At 40.3% G+C, this 16,230-nt stretch overlaps 1 protein-coding gene across 12 annotated transcripts in view; it reads right to left on the minus strand.

Annotated features, from left to right (window-relative positions):
• LOC135493151 (protocadherin Fat 1-like) overlaps window positions 1-16,230 on the minus strand; it is a 97,442-nt gene that overhangs the window by 20,281 nt on the left and 60,931 nt on the right. For 10 of the 12 annotated variants that reach the window (XM_064780127.1, XM_064780134.1, XM_064780124.1 and 7 more), the window contains 14 exons: window positions 15,434-15,555; window positions 14,488-15,307; window positions 14,031-14,239; window positions 13,708-13,858; window positions 12,127-12,897; window positions 11,572-11,861; window positions 9,399-9,476; window positions 7,346-7,505; window positions 6,573-6,806; window positions 6,056-6,442; window positions 5,741-5,955; window positions 5,403-5,540; window positions 5,090-5,233; window positions 3,019-3,057 (listed from right to left, as the gene is read on the minus strand). In XM_064780127.1, the coding sequence (XP_064636197.1) occupies window positions 3,019-3,057; window positions 5,090-5,233; window positions 5,403-5,540; window positions 5,741-5,955; window positions 6,056-6,442; window positions 6,573-6,806; window positions 7,346-7,505; window positions 9,399-9,476; window positions 11,572-11,861; window positions 12,127-12,897; window positions 13,708-13,858; window positions 14,031-14,239; window positions 14,488-15,307; window positions 15,434-15,555 (3,758 nt within the window). The remainder of the gene's footprint in view (window positions 1-3,018; window positions 3,058-5,089; window positions 5,234-5,402; window positions 5,541-5,740; window positions 5,956-6,055; window positions 6,443-6,572; window positions 6,807-7,345; window positions 7,506-9,398; window positions 9,477-11,571; window positions 11,862-12,126; window positions 12,898-13,707; window positions 13,859-14,030; window positions 14,240-14,487; window positions 15,308-15,433; window positions 15,556-16,230) is intronic. The other 2 variants (XM_064780135.1, XM_064780133.1) reach the window with 1 other exon arrangement.

The raw sequence follows: 16,230 nt of genomic DNA on the forward strand, positions 1-16,230 counted from the left end.
GACAGGTACTACTTATAAATAATCTTAGCGAGGACTTCCAGCAATTACAACAACATTAAATTTAGAAAAAAACCTAGAGTGACAAGCCAGCATTGTAAGCTAGAGTGAGGTTACGATTGGCAAGAACGTAAGCTGATATTCTAAAGCACGGGCAGCCCAGGTCCAAGCTTTCACTAAGCTAAGCAAGATGACACTTATACCATGATTTGAAATAATTAGGGACACATTAATGAAAGGACAGAAATAAACATTAAAGCTCTAATGACCTAATTGATAAGTGAATCAACTGAATCAACTGATTGTAACAAATCTACGCCCTTTATCTAAATATCCATGTACAGTGGAACCCCAGTAACACGACCACTCATGGGACCGAGGTTGGATGGTTGCGTTACCGGAGTGGTCGCGTTAGTGAAGTTGAAAATCTGGAGACAAAATGCATGATTAGGTTTTCCCGCAAAATTTTTGAACTTTTTCATAATTTCAAAATTCTGAAAAATTTTCAGTCAAAATATTTTTGGGACTGATGATGTTTATTCATTTTGAACAGAAAAAAAAAACAAGTGAAAAATATATTTGGACTCGGAAATTTTTTCATCCATCAGATTCGAATTTTTTCATACGTTCAAAATTTTGACAAATTAGAAAGGAAACCATTCGGGACTGGCAATTCTTGGTCGTCATAATGGGATGGTCGCATTACCGGGATGGTCGCATTACCGGGGTGGTCGCCGGCCGGGGTTCCACTGTATCAATCAAGCTAAGCAACACTTGCTACAATGAAACTTTTAAGACATACTCCCAACAGATTTTTCTCTCAACAAGTTTTTTTTAGGTAACATGTCAGGGCAAAGTTTCATCGGCAAAGTTTCATGTCAGCTACCTCTTTCAAATCTAATTAGAAGAACAGCAATCCATTGAATCGTTGAACACTGATGTTAAAACCTGCATTAAATCCAATCCAAAGCATTAGCGTTTAAGTGAAATGTTTGGCTAGTGCAAGCAATTGTCTGTTACTTTTAGATGAGCATCACAACCGTTGAGAGAATGAGTTAGAGGATGTGTTGGGCTGAGATGTCAATACTATCTTGTAATGAAGCTCAACAAGGAATGATAGAAAGGCATGAGAGTCTAACGCCAACCGATTTCTACCATTGTTATTATTACCAGTGGAACCAGCACATAAACTTCAAACTGGACTCAAAGACATATCATTCTCAACGTCTCTGCTATGGGCTATTTAACAGCACAACCTAAAATACGGCAAAACTCGATGATTTTGTTTCTGTCACATGCAAAGTCTTCAGTTACGGAAAGAACCTTTCTCATCTTAATCAAAAACATACAAATCGAAAGGTACCAGTTCTGAGGAGACTTCATACAGCAAAGAAATGATGCTCTTTCAACAAGAAACTGCCACCACAACATAAGTCTGCTCAACAGAGTTACAATTTACATTGCATGCAATTATGTTCCAAAGGAGGAAATACTACTTTAATGAAAGAAATTTGAGACTTACACAAGACTTACAATAAGAAAGAGAGAACCCAGCCACCAAAATATGTTGTACTAACTAATGACCATCTTGCTATGGAGATAGGGCTTCATGTCATTTACAACATTCTGTCTCTCCATCTTGAAGCAGCTCAAGGCAAGGTGCTTTATTCCATAAACATATGTCCATCATGTTACTTCGAGATGGGACAAGTGCGTATTGAGCTGCACCGAACACTTGATACAGGTCTCACCTACTCCATCAGGCAATACATGCTATTTGGGACCTGCTCTTGGTCTGATATTTGATTTGTCATTCTAAAAGGCCTTGGTCACAGGATACGTATGTTTTGATCACAGTGGTCCATGATGTCACTAGAACAGATAGGTGTTCACTTTTAGGCCTTTTAGAATGAAAAATGAATATTGGTTGTTGGTTTTCTAATCAAGACCACTTGGGTAGACCAAGGACCAACAGCTTGATGTGAATTCCTTAGATAAAGCCACGACAATGACATCTAACTAGAATACCCCAACACCGAGACAACACAGGTACAACAAATCAATGCCAACTACTTGGATAAGGCTAACTACAAAATTAGGAAAAGGTCATTCCAGGATGCTACATCTGACATTTTCATTGCTTTCATTTCGAAAAATAAAATGCAAGGTAACTTGTTCAGTCAGGTTGCTTTATCTACAACTATTTTGCTAAATGATAAAAAAGCTAGAATAAGACTTTGCCAGAAGCATACACTATTGTAAGATGCAGCTAAAAGGCTAGTCTAACAGTAGAAATAGTGACAACTGTATGTTTTGTTTTGCTTTAACTGGACAAACATCCAAAAATAAAATTTACAAGACTTTACATTGGAAATGAAGACATTTTGTATGTTTGTACTGACAAAAAAACTTTTAGGAACAAAAATAAATGTGAACGTTTGTATTATGTGGAACTTTTTTGTTTGTATTCAACAATTTTGTTGTTTGTATTTTGTTATGTTTTGTAAGTTAGCTTATCGTGTTGTGATTGGATGATGGGATGACAACAGAAGGTCACAGGATCACAACAATGGACATCTGCTTGCACAGATCCAATGACAACATATTGATTGGTGAGGTATTACGATAAGTGAGGGATTCCAATCCATGGTACATAGTGTCAAGGTCACAGACAGGTCAAAGGTCAAGGTCAAAATATCATAGAATCATGGGATGCACATTAGCATGGGTTTCATTTTTCAGGGTCTAATGCAGTCTCACTTATTTATGACATACTCTCAAGTTGTTATACACAGGTTGCTAGGATAACCTAAATGGCAACTATGGCAACTCACTGCACCTAGCAACCATAGAACCAACCAGATGAAGGCAACTATACACGAGTGGGAATCTTTGACTCTCCGTTCCATGACATTTTGACTTTGTACTTTGATCAATCCCAAAATGCAGAAGGACTCCAGAGGACAGGCAATAGTATAAGGCATGCAAACCAGGACCAGGCCTTGCAGGTCCAGCACTTACAAAAAACATCGGGCCTTTGATATTTCCTTCCTCATCCACCTTTAGTAACAGACAGTGAAAGTGGGGATCGAAAAAGTTAGACTGGTTAATAATATGATGAAATAAATGGAAATCATGAATAAAATGAGAACGACTGGACATTCAAACTCAAGATAAACCGCTGGTGGAGTTTTCGGCCCACTTTACACTTGAATAGGTGTCCATACAGTGATGTTACACATGAAGCATGACATAGCTGTGGGACTCCTATTTGAGTAAATAGCTACTTTGGGTGTGGACCAAGCGTGGAGGGCTCAAGGAGTCGCTGAGTTTTTGTTTGTTCCCAATGTGTTCTTGGAGAAATAACATTGCCAACAACATGAATCACATGCATTATGATTGTTGAGCTGCACACTGAACAATTATTGAAAGCATGTGATGAATGAAGCCAGCAATGCAGCTTGAGTTTTAGTGATTTACAACGATAATACGAGCAACCCCTTGGCTACGCAGGCAATGAGTCTCAGCAACAACAAACCAAAGAGAAACATCAACTCATGATTCTTCAAATCTTTGGACAATATACAATCCTCCTGGTTCAAAGTGAACACAAATGTTGCTCAATTCATTGCCACATAGCATGGTCATCACCAGCAGTATCCACAATGTGAATGGTAACTAAAGAAGTCACCAGAACAAATATGTGCAAATGGTAACAACACCCGTCGCTGTGGAGGGCCCTGCGACCAAGGTTGTAATGGTAGCTAATGATAATTACATAGAAACAGGACTAGGGTGAATAGGGATAGCAGGGAACAGATTGCGCAGGCGCACTGATTACAACTGTGCAATAACTAGTGAATAAGACCTAACCATCAAATATCTGTTCACGTTTGATGGGAGGCGGCATGTTTATGCTTGAAGGGAGCTTAAGAAGGTGTGATGTCAGTGGTGTATTTCAGGCTCAGGCTGCACCACGCAGATACATCAGGTTCAACATTCTAAATAGGGATTGTCTACTGCATATATCTACACCAATTCCAATGGGAAACTGTTAATTTCAAATCTTCAATGCAATGCCTTTCTATATCTCAATAATGACATTGATGATATCAGGCGTATGCAACCCCTGCCAGATACACTCCCACCAACTCTTCAAATAAATTGCATGCGAATTAGTACGGGGATTTAGGCCAGTGCGCGCTTGGTGCTTGAGCTGCACCTACTATTCACATCTCGATGCCACTGTGCAAGCTCATTTCTTAACTTTTGGAGAAACTCAAACTATTTAACTCAAATTAATCCATCAACGATCCAGCCATATAGATTTTTGTCCTAACAATGACTACTGATTATTCATGACTACTAATTGATGAGGAAATAGTCTGCTAACAGGTACTAGCCTATCTTTGTTGATCAACATCAACATGCACTAAGAAAGAAAACTTCGACTTTTATGGACGTCTACTTTTGCAGTGTTGACGTTGGCCTAAGAACCTGGAGGTCAGCCCACTCACTCCTATACCTGCAAGTCAGTGAACAAGTTCACTACCCTTGCTAAAGTGCCAAAAGACTGGCCCATTTCCCACCAAGAACAACCATATACCCAGCAGAAACCATGGTAGGCCATGCCCCATATACTCCTCTACCAGTCGAATCCAACCAAACCACTGCCAGTTCCTAGGAGAAACAACCCGCTAGGCACCAGCCTAACGTACATTCTATTCATTCCCCTATTACCAATATTATCTATTCCTAAAGTATTCACATAATAGAGTCGCAGCAGCGCACTAGCTATCGCATTCTCGCAAAGGAACCATGCGCCTGGAGTAACTAGGATAGGACCAAATGTATTCATGTCGTGGACAGAAAGATAGGAGATATATCATATCGTGGAATCATTGCAGGTATCTAAATATTTAAAGATTTGTAACTGATGAAGAGGGACTGTATAAATGTACATGTAATATTCATTGAAGTCACGCTGTATCAGGTCTAAAGGTGCATTGACATTTTGCACCATGATGCAGGTAAGATCATCATTATGGTGTCAAATGTGTAAGATGCGGCCTTTCATGTCCTCTCTACTGACCTGGACTATGGCTGTGTAGTTGTCCAACTCAAATATAGGTGGGTTGTCATTGAAGTCGAGCACATGGACTGTTAGCTGGACCGTAGAGGTGAGCCGCTTAAGACCACTGTCGACAGCTACGATCTTCAGGATGTACTTGTCATTCTGGAAAGTGAAAATATATATCAGTCACTTAAATTGCCTACAATTCTTCTGACTCCTTTATTTCAAGATTTTTTACAAATTGGGGGTCAAATCATGAAATAGCAACATATTATACAACCTATGGTTTCCTGATGGATCACTACGAAATCCAATGTGACAACAGTCATACCTTTTCTCGGTCAAGAATTCCGGTCGTTTTGACGGTTCCATCCTTCTCCATCACAGAGAAGAGTTTCTCATCATTTCCAGCAATGATTGCGTAGGAGAGCTGGCCGTTTTCTTTGCTGTCCGCATCCGAAGCCTCAACCTTGAAAGTGACAGAATGGAGTGTAAGTATACAACATGTAACTACCATTCAAGGCCTTGCTCTATTAACTACAGCTGCCAAAGCGCATCAGAGGGGCTGAATCCATTTTAGTCTTAGAGCACATTCTCTGGATTTTGAAACCTATTGACACTTTTCACAAACAAATCCAGTGAGAGCTGTGACGGCCTCTAGCAACTGACCTTTATGACCTCCGTCCCTCTCCGCACATTCTCAACAACTTTCTTCATGTAGAATGGTTTCACAAACTTTGGTGCATTATCGTTGAAGTCTGTGACATTGATGTTGACTTTGGTAGAAGCAGACAGCGAGGGGGTACCGCCATCGTTGGCCTGGATGGTCAGGAAATATTCACGGGCAGTTTCAAAGTCGAGGCTCCGCACCAAGTAGATAACTCCTGGAAAGACGAGGAAAAATAAGTCAGTGTCATACATCTGTGTCTAATTGGCAGATACAGACTGAGGTAGTGGGACATCAGAGCATCAATCAAGACTTACCAGTGGTTGTATCGACCCTGAACATGCTCTGTTCATTCCCGCCCATGATAGAGTAAGAGATCTCAGCGTTGATACCGATGTCTTTACTCATGGCATAAACAGTCGTCACACGATTCCCAATCTTTAGATCCTCACGGATGCTGGCATAGTAGATAGATCGTTCAAACTCAGGTGGGTTGTCATTGACATCAAGTAATACAACCTCTAGCCTGGCTGTCGAGGACAAAGAGGGCGTTCCCTGATCCTTTGCCATCAGAGTGATGTTGTATGCTGATCGGGATTCTCTGTCCAGATTTGTGTTGACGCTTACAATACCACTGGTCTCGTCAATGTGGAAGGTGTCGCTATATCGTCCAACTAAGCTGTATTTGACCTTACGATTGATACCTGAAAGAGGAAAACACAGAGATTAACTCAAAGCTGGTGACTGCAAATTCAAACTGTCCTCATGCTTTGGTTCAAAACCAACTGACCTTTCACGTCTCGACCCTAAAGCTTGGAATCACTGGAAACTTACCAACATCCAAGTCAGTTGCGGCTACCCGCGTCAGCAACGTGTTCACCTCAGCGTCTTCTAGAATTGCCACAGAGTATTTCTTCATTGTGAATAGCGGCGGGTTGTCATTGATGTCTGTCACACTGATATACATGTCCGTTGTACAGGATCTGCCTCCGCCATCCACAGCATGCACCACCAGGTGGAATTCAGAGATCGTCTCTCTGTCCAGTTGTTTCTTGGTGGTCAGGATGCCTGAAGACAAAGATCCAGGGAGAAAATGCATGATTAAGTTTTCCCGCTAAAATTGTTGAACTTTTTCATAAATTTCAAAATTTGAAATTTTTTTTCAGAGTCAAAAAATGTTTGGGACTGATGATGTTTCTTCATTTTGAGCAGAAAAAAAAAACAAGTGAAAAACATTTTTGGACTCAGAAATTTTTTCATCCTCCAGGATTGAATTTTTTCACCAGTTCAAAAATTTGAAATTTTTTTTCAAAGTCAAAAAAATGTTTGGGACTGATGTTGTTTCTTCATTTTGAGAAGAAAAAAAAAACAAGTGAAAAAAACTTTTGGACTCAGAAATTTTTTCATCCTTCAGACTTGAATTTTTTCACAAGTTCAAAAATTTGAAATTTTTTTTTCAAAGTCAAAAATGTTTGGGACTGATGTTGTTTCTTCATTTTGAGCAGAAAAAAACAAGTGAAAAACATTTTTGGACTTAGAAATTTTTTCATCCTTGAATTTTTTCACAAATTCAAAATTCTGAAAAATTCCAGTTGCACTGTACGTACCAGACTTCCTTTCGAGCAGGAATGAGTCGGAGCCCTTTCCATCCAGTAGGTACTCAATCCTAGCATTCCTTGTTCCCTTCTCATCCCTGTCTGTGGCCTGGACACGTGCAATGTAAGAATTCATTGCAATGTCCTCTGGGATCATACTCTGGTAGATTGGCTACAAAGTCAAGGAACACAAGTCAGTTTTTGCCAATGATTTTGGGGATTTAAGTTATGGATAGGGGTCCCATCCAGCAGTGCTGAACACTACAAATTTTTGTACCGACAAAGGTGTTCCTGAGAATGGCAATAATAGACATGGATGATGTGTGTGATGTTAACCTTCAAAAATCCTGCCACTGGATGTATTCTAAAATGATAATGAAGTAGTCACTAGCTGACCTTTCAGATATTTTATTGAGTGTCTGAGCAGTCAGAAACTAGCCAATGACAAAGGCTTCCAAGAAACAAGTCTTTAAACGAACAAGATTTGAAACCAACCTTCACCATAATGATACAGACAAGACTTGAATTACTGATGCATCAAGTTTCCAACAAAAATAATGGAGATGATTTAAAATGTTGACTGTTACAACGAACGAGCTCATCAAGTTTTGCCAGATTTCCCAACCATGCACATACAAATGTAACATGCTTGGTAGGACAGTCATTGAAACAGGCCAAATGCTCTTGAGCTTTTCGTTTTGCAGCTGTTACTCCAAAACGTTAAGTATCGCATGGTTTGTGTGAGAGTATTTCACTCAATCGTTGCAGTAATTGCATGTCAGTAGTGAGTAGTGTACCTGTACAAAAAAAACATGTCGAGGGAAAGGGTTACAAGATGGAGGAATGTAGATTTGAAGATGATCACAAAGCTGTCTCTTTGACACATTCGAATGATATCTGACTTGACTGGCGGAAGGAATGAAAATAGATAAATCGTCTTTTCCTTCTTTTTTATCATCAATAGTGTTGTCAAATATGATTGGTTTGGAGCAAGAAAAGAGGAAAAGCTTGGTGTATGTTTTAATTGATGGAGTACTGTATGAATCTTGCTAGCTCACTGAGTTGGAATGGCCAAGGCCAAACTTATTGTATGGAATCTTCTATGACTCCTCTTTCTCCCCAGTTAGCACATTAGAAAGGTCGGTCCCTACTCAAGTTGACCCCCACCCAAGATTTTAGCACTTGATCAGATGACTGGGCAACCTGTTACTGCAACACCAACAATTCCTCAACATCAGGTATTCCAGAAGTACTTTAAAGCATAACTTAAGGCACAATGCTACGACTTCACCACACATCTAGTCTGCATGCAAACTTTAATAGTACGAATTTCAAATAAGAAATGTAAATCACAAAACATGAACGGATTAAACCTAATTTCAATCAAAATTAATATGGCAGGGTCAAAATATACTCCCAGACTGAAGAGGTTTTGGGGAAAGGGACATGAAGTAAGTGTGTTTGGATGTGAAATGCATGAGTGTAATTCCCTGAAAGCCGCAGCTACAGGACGTGATCACACACAACCAAAAACTGAGCGTGGATATTTGTCAACAGCATTGGCAATTGTTCCAATGGTCAACATTCAAAGACCAGTTTGAACTCATCACCACTGCTGTTGTCCACCTGTGGTTCTGGCAATGTGTGCCCTGGCCTTAGTCTTGTGAGCGGTGTTGTGTGGATAGTATGCAAACATGGACATGTAGATAACTGTGTGATCGTACACTGCAACAAAACACGGGATATGAGAATCCAAAATTCTGAAAAATTGCCAAAAATTGCAAAAATCGTGCAACATCGTTCGACTGACTGACATGTAAACTATTAGCAACTATGATAAAATGCCTACACTTAGTCACAAACCATGTTTAGAGTAGGCCAGGGTGTATTAGACAGGCTGTGCACTCCCACTCCTACTATAAGGTTGGGTGAGTTTACATACTGCACAACCTCTCTATTACACTACAATGTACACCCGATGTGAACTGGTTAGTGATCTACTCAAAGTTTGGTTTGTGATAAAGTTTACAATACAAGTGTTGGGTGACGAGACGGGCGTACTCACAGAGAAAACATCGCTATATCCAGAAAATTCAATACTGGTAGTTAACGTATCGTTTGTGTCCGTATCGGTCCAAGCCGCCTGTATATCGGAATGCATAGTAATTAGTGAAGACAAAAGGGGGCGTAACATCACATACAGTGCCAAAAGAGGCTTGCGGTAGTGACATCATGAATGTAGTTGAAATCTAGTCTTAATGATGGTGCAAATTGTACACTGGTTGGGTAAAAGAGCTCGGCTCTGATTCTTAGCAGATGGTCCTACTGAACATCAAGATACTGGACTAGTAGGGTGATGGCAAATTTCAACTGCAACAAATGATGCCACCAGCACCACCTCTTTATGTCACGTGATGAATTAAAAGTGCATGTTAGAGTAGTGAAAACTGCTACCGGTAAATAACTGACATACCTTGACAATTACGAGGTTGAAATGCATTAGATAGTGTACAGAGTTAAAGATAGGAGGCGTAATAATCTGTTTCACCTTGACCAGGGGAGTTATGGAGTTATAATGAGAGATTGGCTGTTGAAGCGATTTGAGAATGAGACAAGTTTCTTGCGGCAAAATGAAGATGTGCCATACTAGAATAACAGTCTTACTCCAGCCAAAAGCTAGCACAGTTTATTTCCACATAAGCAAGTTACTGACAGACTCTCTGAAGCAATTTGCCTGTTAACTTATTATTCATTATCTAAACTTTACAAGATTCTTTGTCCCATAGACCCTCAAACAATGAAGGGGCTGCCAATAACTTCATTCTAACCTCAAATGACGACTGACAGCAGTTAATGCCTCAAGAGTAATGAAGAGACTCTGGGAAATTGATGATTGTGCAGAGACATTTCTACTTCTGGCCGAAGGATCTGTGTACAATGAATGGAAGGTGCCTGCTGTTTGAGAAGGCTCATCTGCAGAGCCTAGCCCCACACACCCGTGGAGAGGCAACTACAATGAGGAGGGATGGTCAGAATAGAGGGATTTAATGATGGTGCCAACATGTTTAGGACCCAAGTGAATGATCTGTGTCATGAATGGTGTTACTACACGTGGTTCAAAATCTCCTGAACCTTGTCGGTTCACAGCTGCTGAACCTAGACCCACCAACGAGTGGTGAGGCAACCGCGGTCGAGCAGACTGACCCGTGGGTGACCATGATGAGTGATTGTCAGAATAGAGGGCGCCACACCGACTGAGAGATTATTTCCCATGAGAGAGTGACCCCTACCTTATTGTCATCAACCAAAACAGTCAGGATATGAAAATTTGGAGAAGTAACCTGCAACATGTGCAATCAGCATAAGTTCATTCAGTCTTTTTAATGATTTGGTCATCTAGAGCTCTTCTTATCACTTTAATAGATTAAGAATCATCAAAACTTAATTTGGTTTATTTGCTCCGGCACATACTGACTAAGTATTTTAGGTGAGGACTGCCTTCAGGACTGTGGTTTGTTATTTCAATCCTTGAAATGAACAAAGCCATCTTCCATATTCCAGCCTAATTGTTTGACGTTGTTCTTCAAAGCCTGAAATTCTGTTATGGCTATTATCCCTGGAAATGCATGCTGGTAAGAGATGTTATGGTCTTGCTGACACCCACCATCAAAGTTGTTGAATTACTCCCGCAGAACAAGCCAATGTTATGTTTTAGTGTTGTCTGACAACGACCTGGTCATCAACTTTGGGGTATAGCAGTTTACATTTCACCAGTATTATCCGGTCCCATTGTTAAATATTCTCTCTTCAGATAGGATATGTAGTCAAGCGAGCATTATGTCAGCTGTGAGCGTGTGGTCAGTTATGGTCGTTTTGTTCAATAAAGTACAGTACAAATTATCAAAAAGGTGAAACTTTCAAATCAAAGTTGTCAAAAAGTTTACTTTACTGAAGCAATTTACTAGAATAGTGATTTTTCTTACTTTTAGCTCAACTTAACTTTAATGTGAATGAGTTTTATAACCGCAGATACATGTCTGATGATGATCCCTTTACGTCTGAGATTATTACTGCCATATGAAATGGTGTCCACACATGTTCAATCAATCAAGTAGAAAGACTTCTCTTCTACTTCTTCTTGACATTTGGCCTAGTATCTTATCTCCAGTATCAGATCTGTACACTTTCCAATGCATCGCATCTATACACCAAGCATTCAATTCCCTGCCCTCACTCACCTTATCACAATGGGGGTCATTATCATTATCGTCCAGAATATGAATCACTACATTCACACTAGTGACAAAAGCGCCATCTGATGCCTCGATAGTTAACTCATAGGTCGGCGTGACTTCTCGATCAAGATGCTTATTCACGAAGATTTCTCCAGTGCGCCTCACGTTGAATTGTCCAAGCTTGTCGCCGGCAGTGATGTGGTAACTGACGAGAGCGTTCTGGCCGAGATCGCGGTCCGTGGACGAGATGGTCACGATGACAGTACCAGGGAGAGCATCCTCATTCACGGCACCTGCAGATGAGAAATGGCACTGATCAGTTAGAGGTCAGAGACATCAACAAAGGCACTATAGAACCAATCACGATCTTAAGACATTAAGTTTACCTGATCAACTGATAAGTTGCCCTTTCTCAATCAACAGACAAAGACTTCTAACACAACCTGGCCAGCCAAACAAACTTGGTAACTGGAACATATCAGAACAAAAAACACCTGGCTCTCTAGATCTGGATGTCAAGACCAAACTTTCGAGGACTTAAACATATTCTTGAATTACCTGTATACTGCTTCTGGCTGAAGACTGGAGGCTCATCATTATGATCTGAGATATCAATATCAATAACAGTTGTGTCAGACAACCTCTTGGGAGAGCCATTATCTCTTGCAATCACTGTGAATGAATACTTTTCCCGGGTTTCGCGATCCAACTCCACTAACGTCGTCAGCCACCCTGTCTGTGTATTCAGGTGGAAGACGTTGGCAATGTTTGCAACATCATCAGCAAAGGAATAAGTTATGTCAGCATTCGGTCCAGAGTCCTTGTCACTGGCTTTAACCTGTATGACCCTGGTGCCAATATCCGAGTTTTCTGCAATGCTGACAGAATATGGGTTGACCTCGAACTTGGGACTGTTGTCGTTGTTGTCCATGACATGGATGGTCACCTCGGTGTAATCGACCAGCGGAGGTTTGGACTTTGTCTTTGCTTGGATGGTAAGAATGTAGATGGTGATGTCCTCATGATCAAGTGGCTCAATAAGAGTCAACTTCCCATCCTGGTTCATGGTGAACTTTGCTGGGTTGTTCGTGGTGCCCACATTTCCAGCCACGATATGGTACTCAATGGTAACATTGCTCTGTGCTGTTATCGTATTAATGATGGTTCCCAATGCAGTGTCTTCTGGGAGGAAGTACTCATACTGCCGTTGTTCGAATTCCGGTGGTGACAAATCAGTGGCCATGATGAAGATTTCTACAGGGACAAAGTTTTCCTTTGGTGGTTTACCCTTGTCTATGACCTTGATGAAGAACGGTATCAGTTCGCTCTCTGAAGTAGAGAAGAATCAAGACATTAGCAGTTATATATGGCAAGCCAAAGCCAAATTTTCCCAGGGTTCGATTATTTCCGCTTTGGTTTTGGACTCAAAAATTTTTTTCATCCTTCAGATTAGAATTTTTTTGAAAAATTTTCAGAGTCAAAAAATGTTTGGGACTGATGATGTTTCTACATTTTCAGCAGAAAAAAAACAAGTGAAAAAAATATTTGGACTCAGAAATTTTTTTCATCCTTCAGACTTGAAATTTTTTGAAAAATTTTCAGAGTCAAAAAATGTTTGGGACTGATGATGTTTCTTCATTTTGAGCAGAAAAAAAAAACAAGTGAAAAAATATATTTGGACTCAGAAATTCTTTTCATCCTTCAGACTAGAATTTTTTTGAAAAATTTTCAGAGTCAAAAAATGTTTGGGACTGATGATGTTTCTTCATTTTGAGCAGAAAAAAAAACAAGTGAAAATAATATTTGGACTCAGAAATTTTTTTCATCCTTCAGACTAGAATTTTTTTGAAAAGTTTTCAGAGTCAAAAAATGTTTGGGACTGATGATGTTTCTTCATTTTGAGCAGAAAACAAAAACAAGTGAAAAAATATTTGGACTCTGAAATTTTTTCAAAAAGTCCAAAGAATTTTTGGACTGTAATGCCCAACTGGTCTAAGGCATCATACAATTGCGACCGCCAACAAGAAATTCATACTTGGAACTCTACATCAGGTTGTAGAGGTGAAGAGAATCTTACAGAATAGGCACCGAGCATAACGTTTTTGGCCAGAGAAGTTCCAGATCACACCATGAACTTACCAAAGTCTGACAGGTTATTCTTCACCCTGATCCTGCCCGAGTATTCTTCTATCTTGAACAGTTCGCCGGCCACCAATGACGTGTTGGGAGTGCTGTAGATACTGTACTCCAGTTTGGCATTGTCACCAAGATCGGCATCAGTCGCTTTCACCTGAAATGCAACGTTTTCTCGTTGAAGGTGGCAATGAAATAAGCTTCAAATCATTCATTCATCACACTTTGGTTTTAAGGCGATTGACATGGAATGTTCCAACTGGGGATAACTCTTTATCTTATTGGTAACCACCGATGCATAAGAATGCTGGCGTGAAGTAACTACCCACCTGGAGGACAAGTTTCCCGATCTCTGCATCAACATGTACGTTATTCCTGTACTGCTTCATCACAAACTCTGGTTTGTTATCATTGATATCGGTAACTGTGACCTTCACCGTAGCAAACCCTGTCCTACCACCCTGGTCAACCCCGACTACAGGGATCTCATAGACATCCCTCAACTCACGGTCGATAGTTGTCTTTGTGAACATTTCACCTGCAAAGAAATGGCAAATATGAAGAGGGGGGTCAAAAGATGGGGTGGAGGGGTCGATTTTGAAGGCAATGGTCATCTCTCACTCATCAGACCTTGTCCCCTACTACTCTCAGGGCTAATTTAGTGATTGAAGTTGTCAAAGGTTGTTTCAATGATTAAGCTATCATACTGTTTGGCAGGAATAACCGGTGATGTTCGATACACACTTGCAAATGGTCATCTATTCTCGAGGTCATTCTCCCACTTACCAGAGCTGGGATCAATAGTAAATATATCTCGACTCTCCTCACTATTGATGCTGTATGTCACGAGGCCAAAGTTACCGCGATCCCGGTCCAATGCTGTTACCACGGCAATCTTCTGACCAATCACAGTATTCTCAGCTACATCAATGTTGTAGATATCGTTGCTGAACTGTGGGGCATAATGATTGGAGCTTTGCACAACGATACGGACACGAGTGAAACTTGTGAAGACGCCATCAGTCACAGAAATATTCAGAGTATAAACCGGTTCCAGGTCTGGCTTACGGAGTTTCGATAACGTAATAATCCCTGTGTTACTCTCGATACTAAAGGTCTGTTTCTGGTTGCCCTCCACAACAGAATACACCAAGTTACCATCATCAGTGCTGTCTGCATCAGAGGCAGTCACCATGGTAACGAACTGTCCTCTTTTAGCCTGATCAGTGATGATAGTTTCATAACTCGGCTTATCGAATTCAGGTGCATTATCGTTCAAATCTGTCACAATGATGGTCACTTTAACGGTTGCAAATAGCGTTGGTTCTCCACCATCAAGTGCTCTCACGATGAAATGAAGCTGTTCCTTCTGTTCATGGTCTAAGATTTCCTTGGTCCTAATCGTGCCATCATCCTCATCAATCATGAAGTACAAACTGTCATTCAAACTTGCTGATGGCATAATTTCAAAGCGTATTTTCGCGTTGACACCAGAGTCATGGTCTTGGGCTGATACCTTCATCACCGATGAACCAACAGTTGTCGCTTCGCTGATTGTCTGGGTGTAATACTGGCTTGAGAAGGAGGGAGCATTGTCATTGATGTCCTGAAAAGTCAAGTGTTCAAAACTCATCAATATCTATGAAACATGATACTGCACTGCCATTGTTCGAGTCAAGTTTCTGAGCATTTTCTAATTGCTGAGGCTTACATGAGGACCGTCAGGACTTACCTCAAGGCTGACAGTGACAGGGACTTCAGCATGGATCCCTGTGAATGTGTCGGTTGCTCTGAGAGTCAACTCATACTTGCTGGTCGTTTCATAGTCAAGTTTCTCAGCAACAGTAATTGCACCTGCAAAGGACAATAAAGATATGTCTAAAACCAGCTGCAAATGACTATTTCCTATGAACTCTTCAAATATTAGTGTTTTGCAAATGAAAAAAGTTAGATGTTGAAAACCAAACATGTAAATTGTTATCTTTTTCAAACTTGATAATAGGAGACAAGTATAAAGACATCGTGCTTTAAAGTAAATTGCCATTTTCAACTTATCATTCTGTTTGAACTCAACTGAAGTAAATCCCATACCATGGTTACAAAACCACTGAAAATCTCATCCAAGAGTGTGAGTTTCTTCTTAAGCTTGGAATATTTTAAATCTCTTAGAGCATTGTTAGAAGCATTCGTGAATGACATTAACAAACATGCAAGGTGAATTACAGTGAGTGCAAAATATCATTATGAAGCAGTCATTCACAGTCTTTCACAGTCTTTCATTGACGAAGCAATGATTGACATCGCCTGACCAAAGCTACATTTGGCCAGTTTATAATTGATGATGGAGATAGACAGACTACAGCAACCCATTTTGTAGGATTCACATTTCTCCTAAGTAAGCATGCACACGTTCCGAACCAGGTATTCTGCATTCTTAAGCTGGCACATTGACCCTTCCCTACACTGACACAATATGTCATTTCATGCAAATCAATATCAATATGCAGACAAGTTAAACTGGACATAACC

The sequence above is a fragment of the Lineus longissimus genome, chromosome 9 (genome assembly GCF_910592395.1).
Source record: "Lineus longissimus chromosome 9, tnLinLong1.2, whole genome shotgun sequence".
Lineage (NCBI taxonomy): Eukaryota > Metazoa > Nemertea > Pilidiophora > Heteronemertea > Lineidae > Lineus > Lineus longissimus.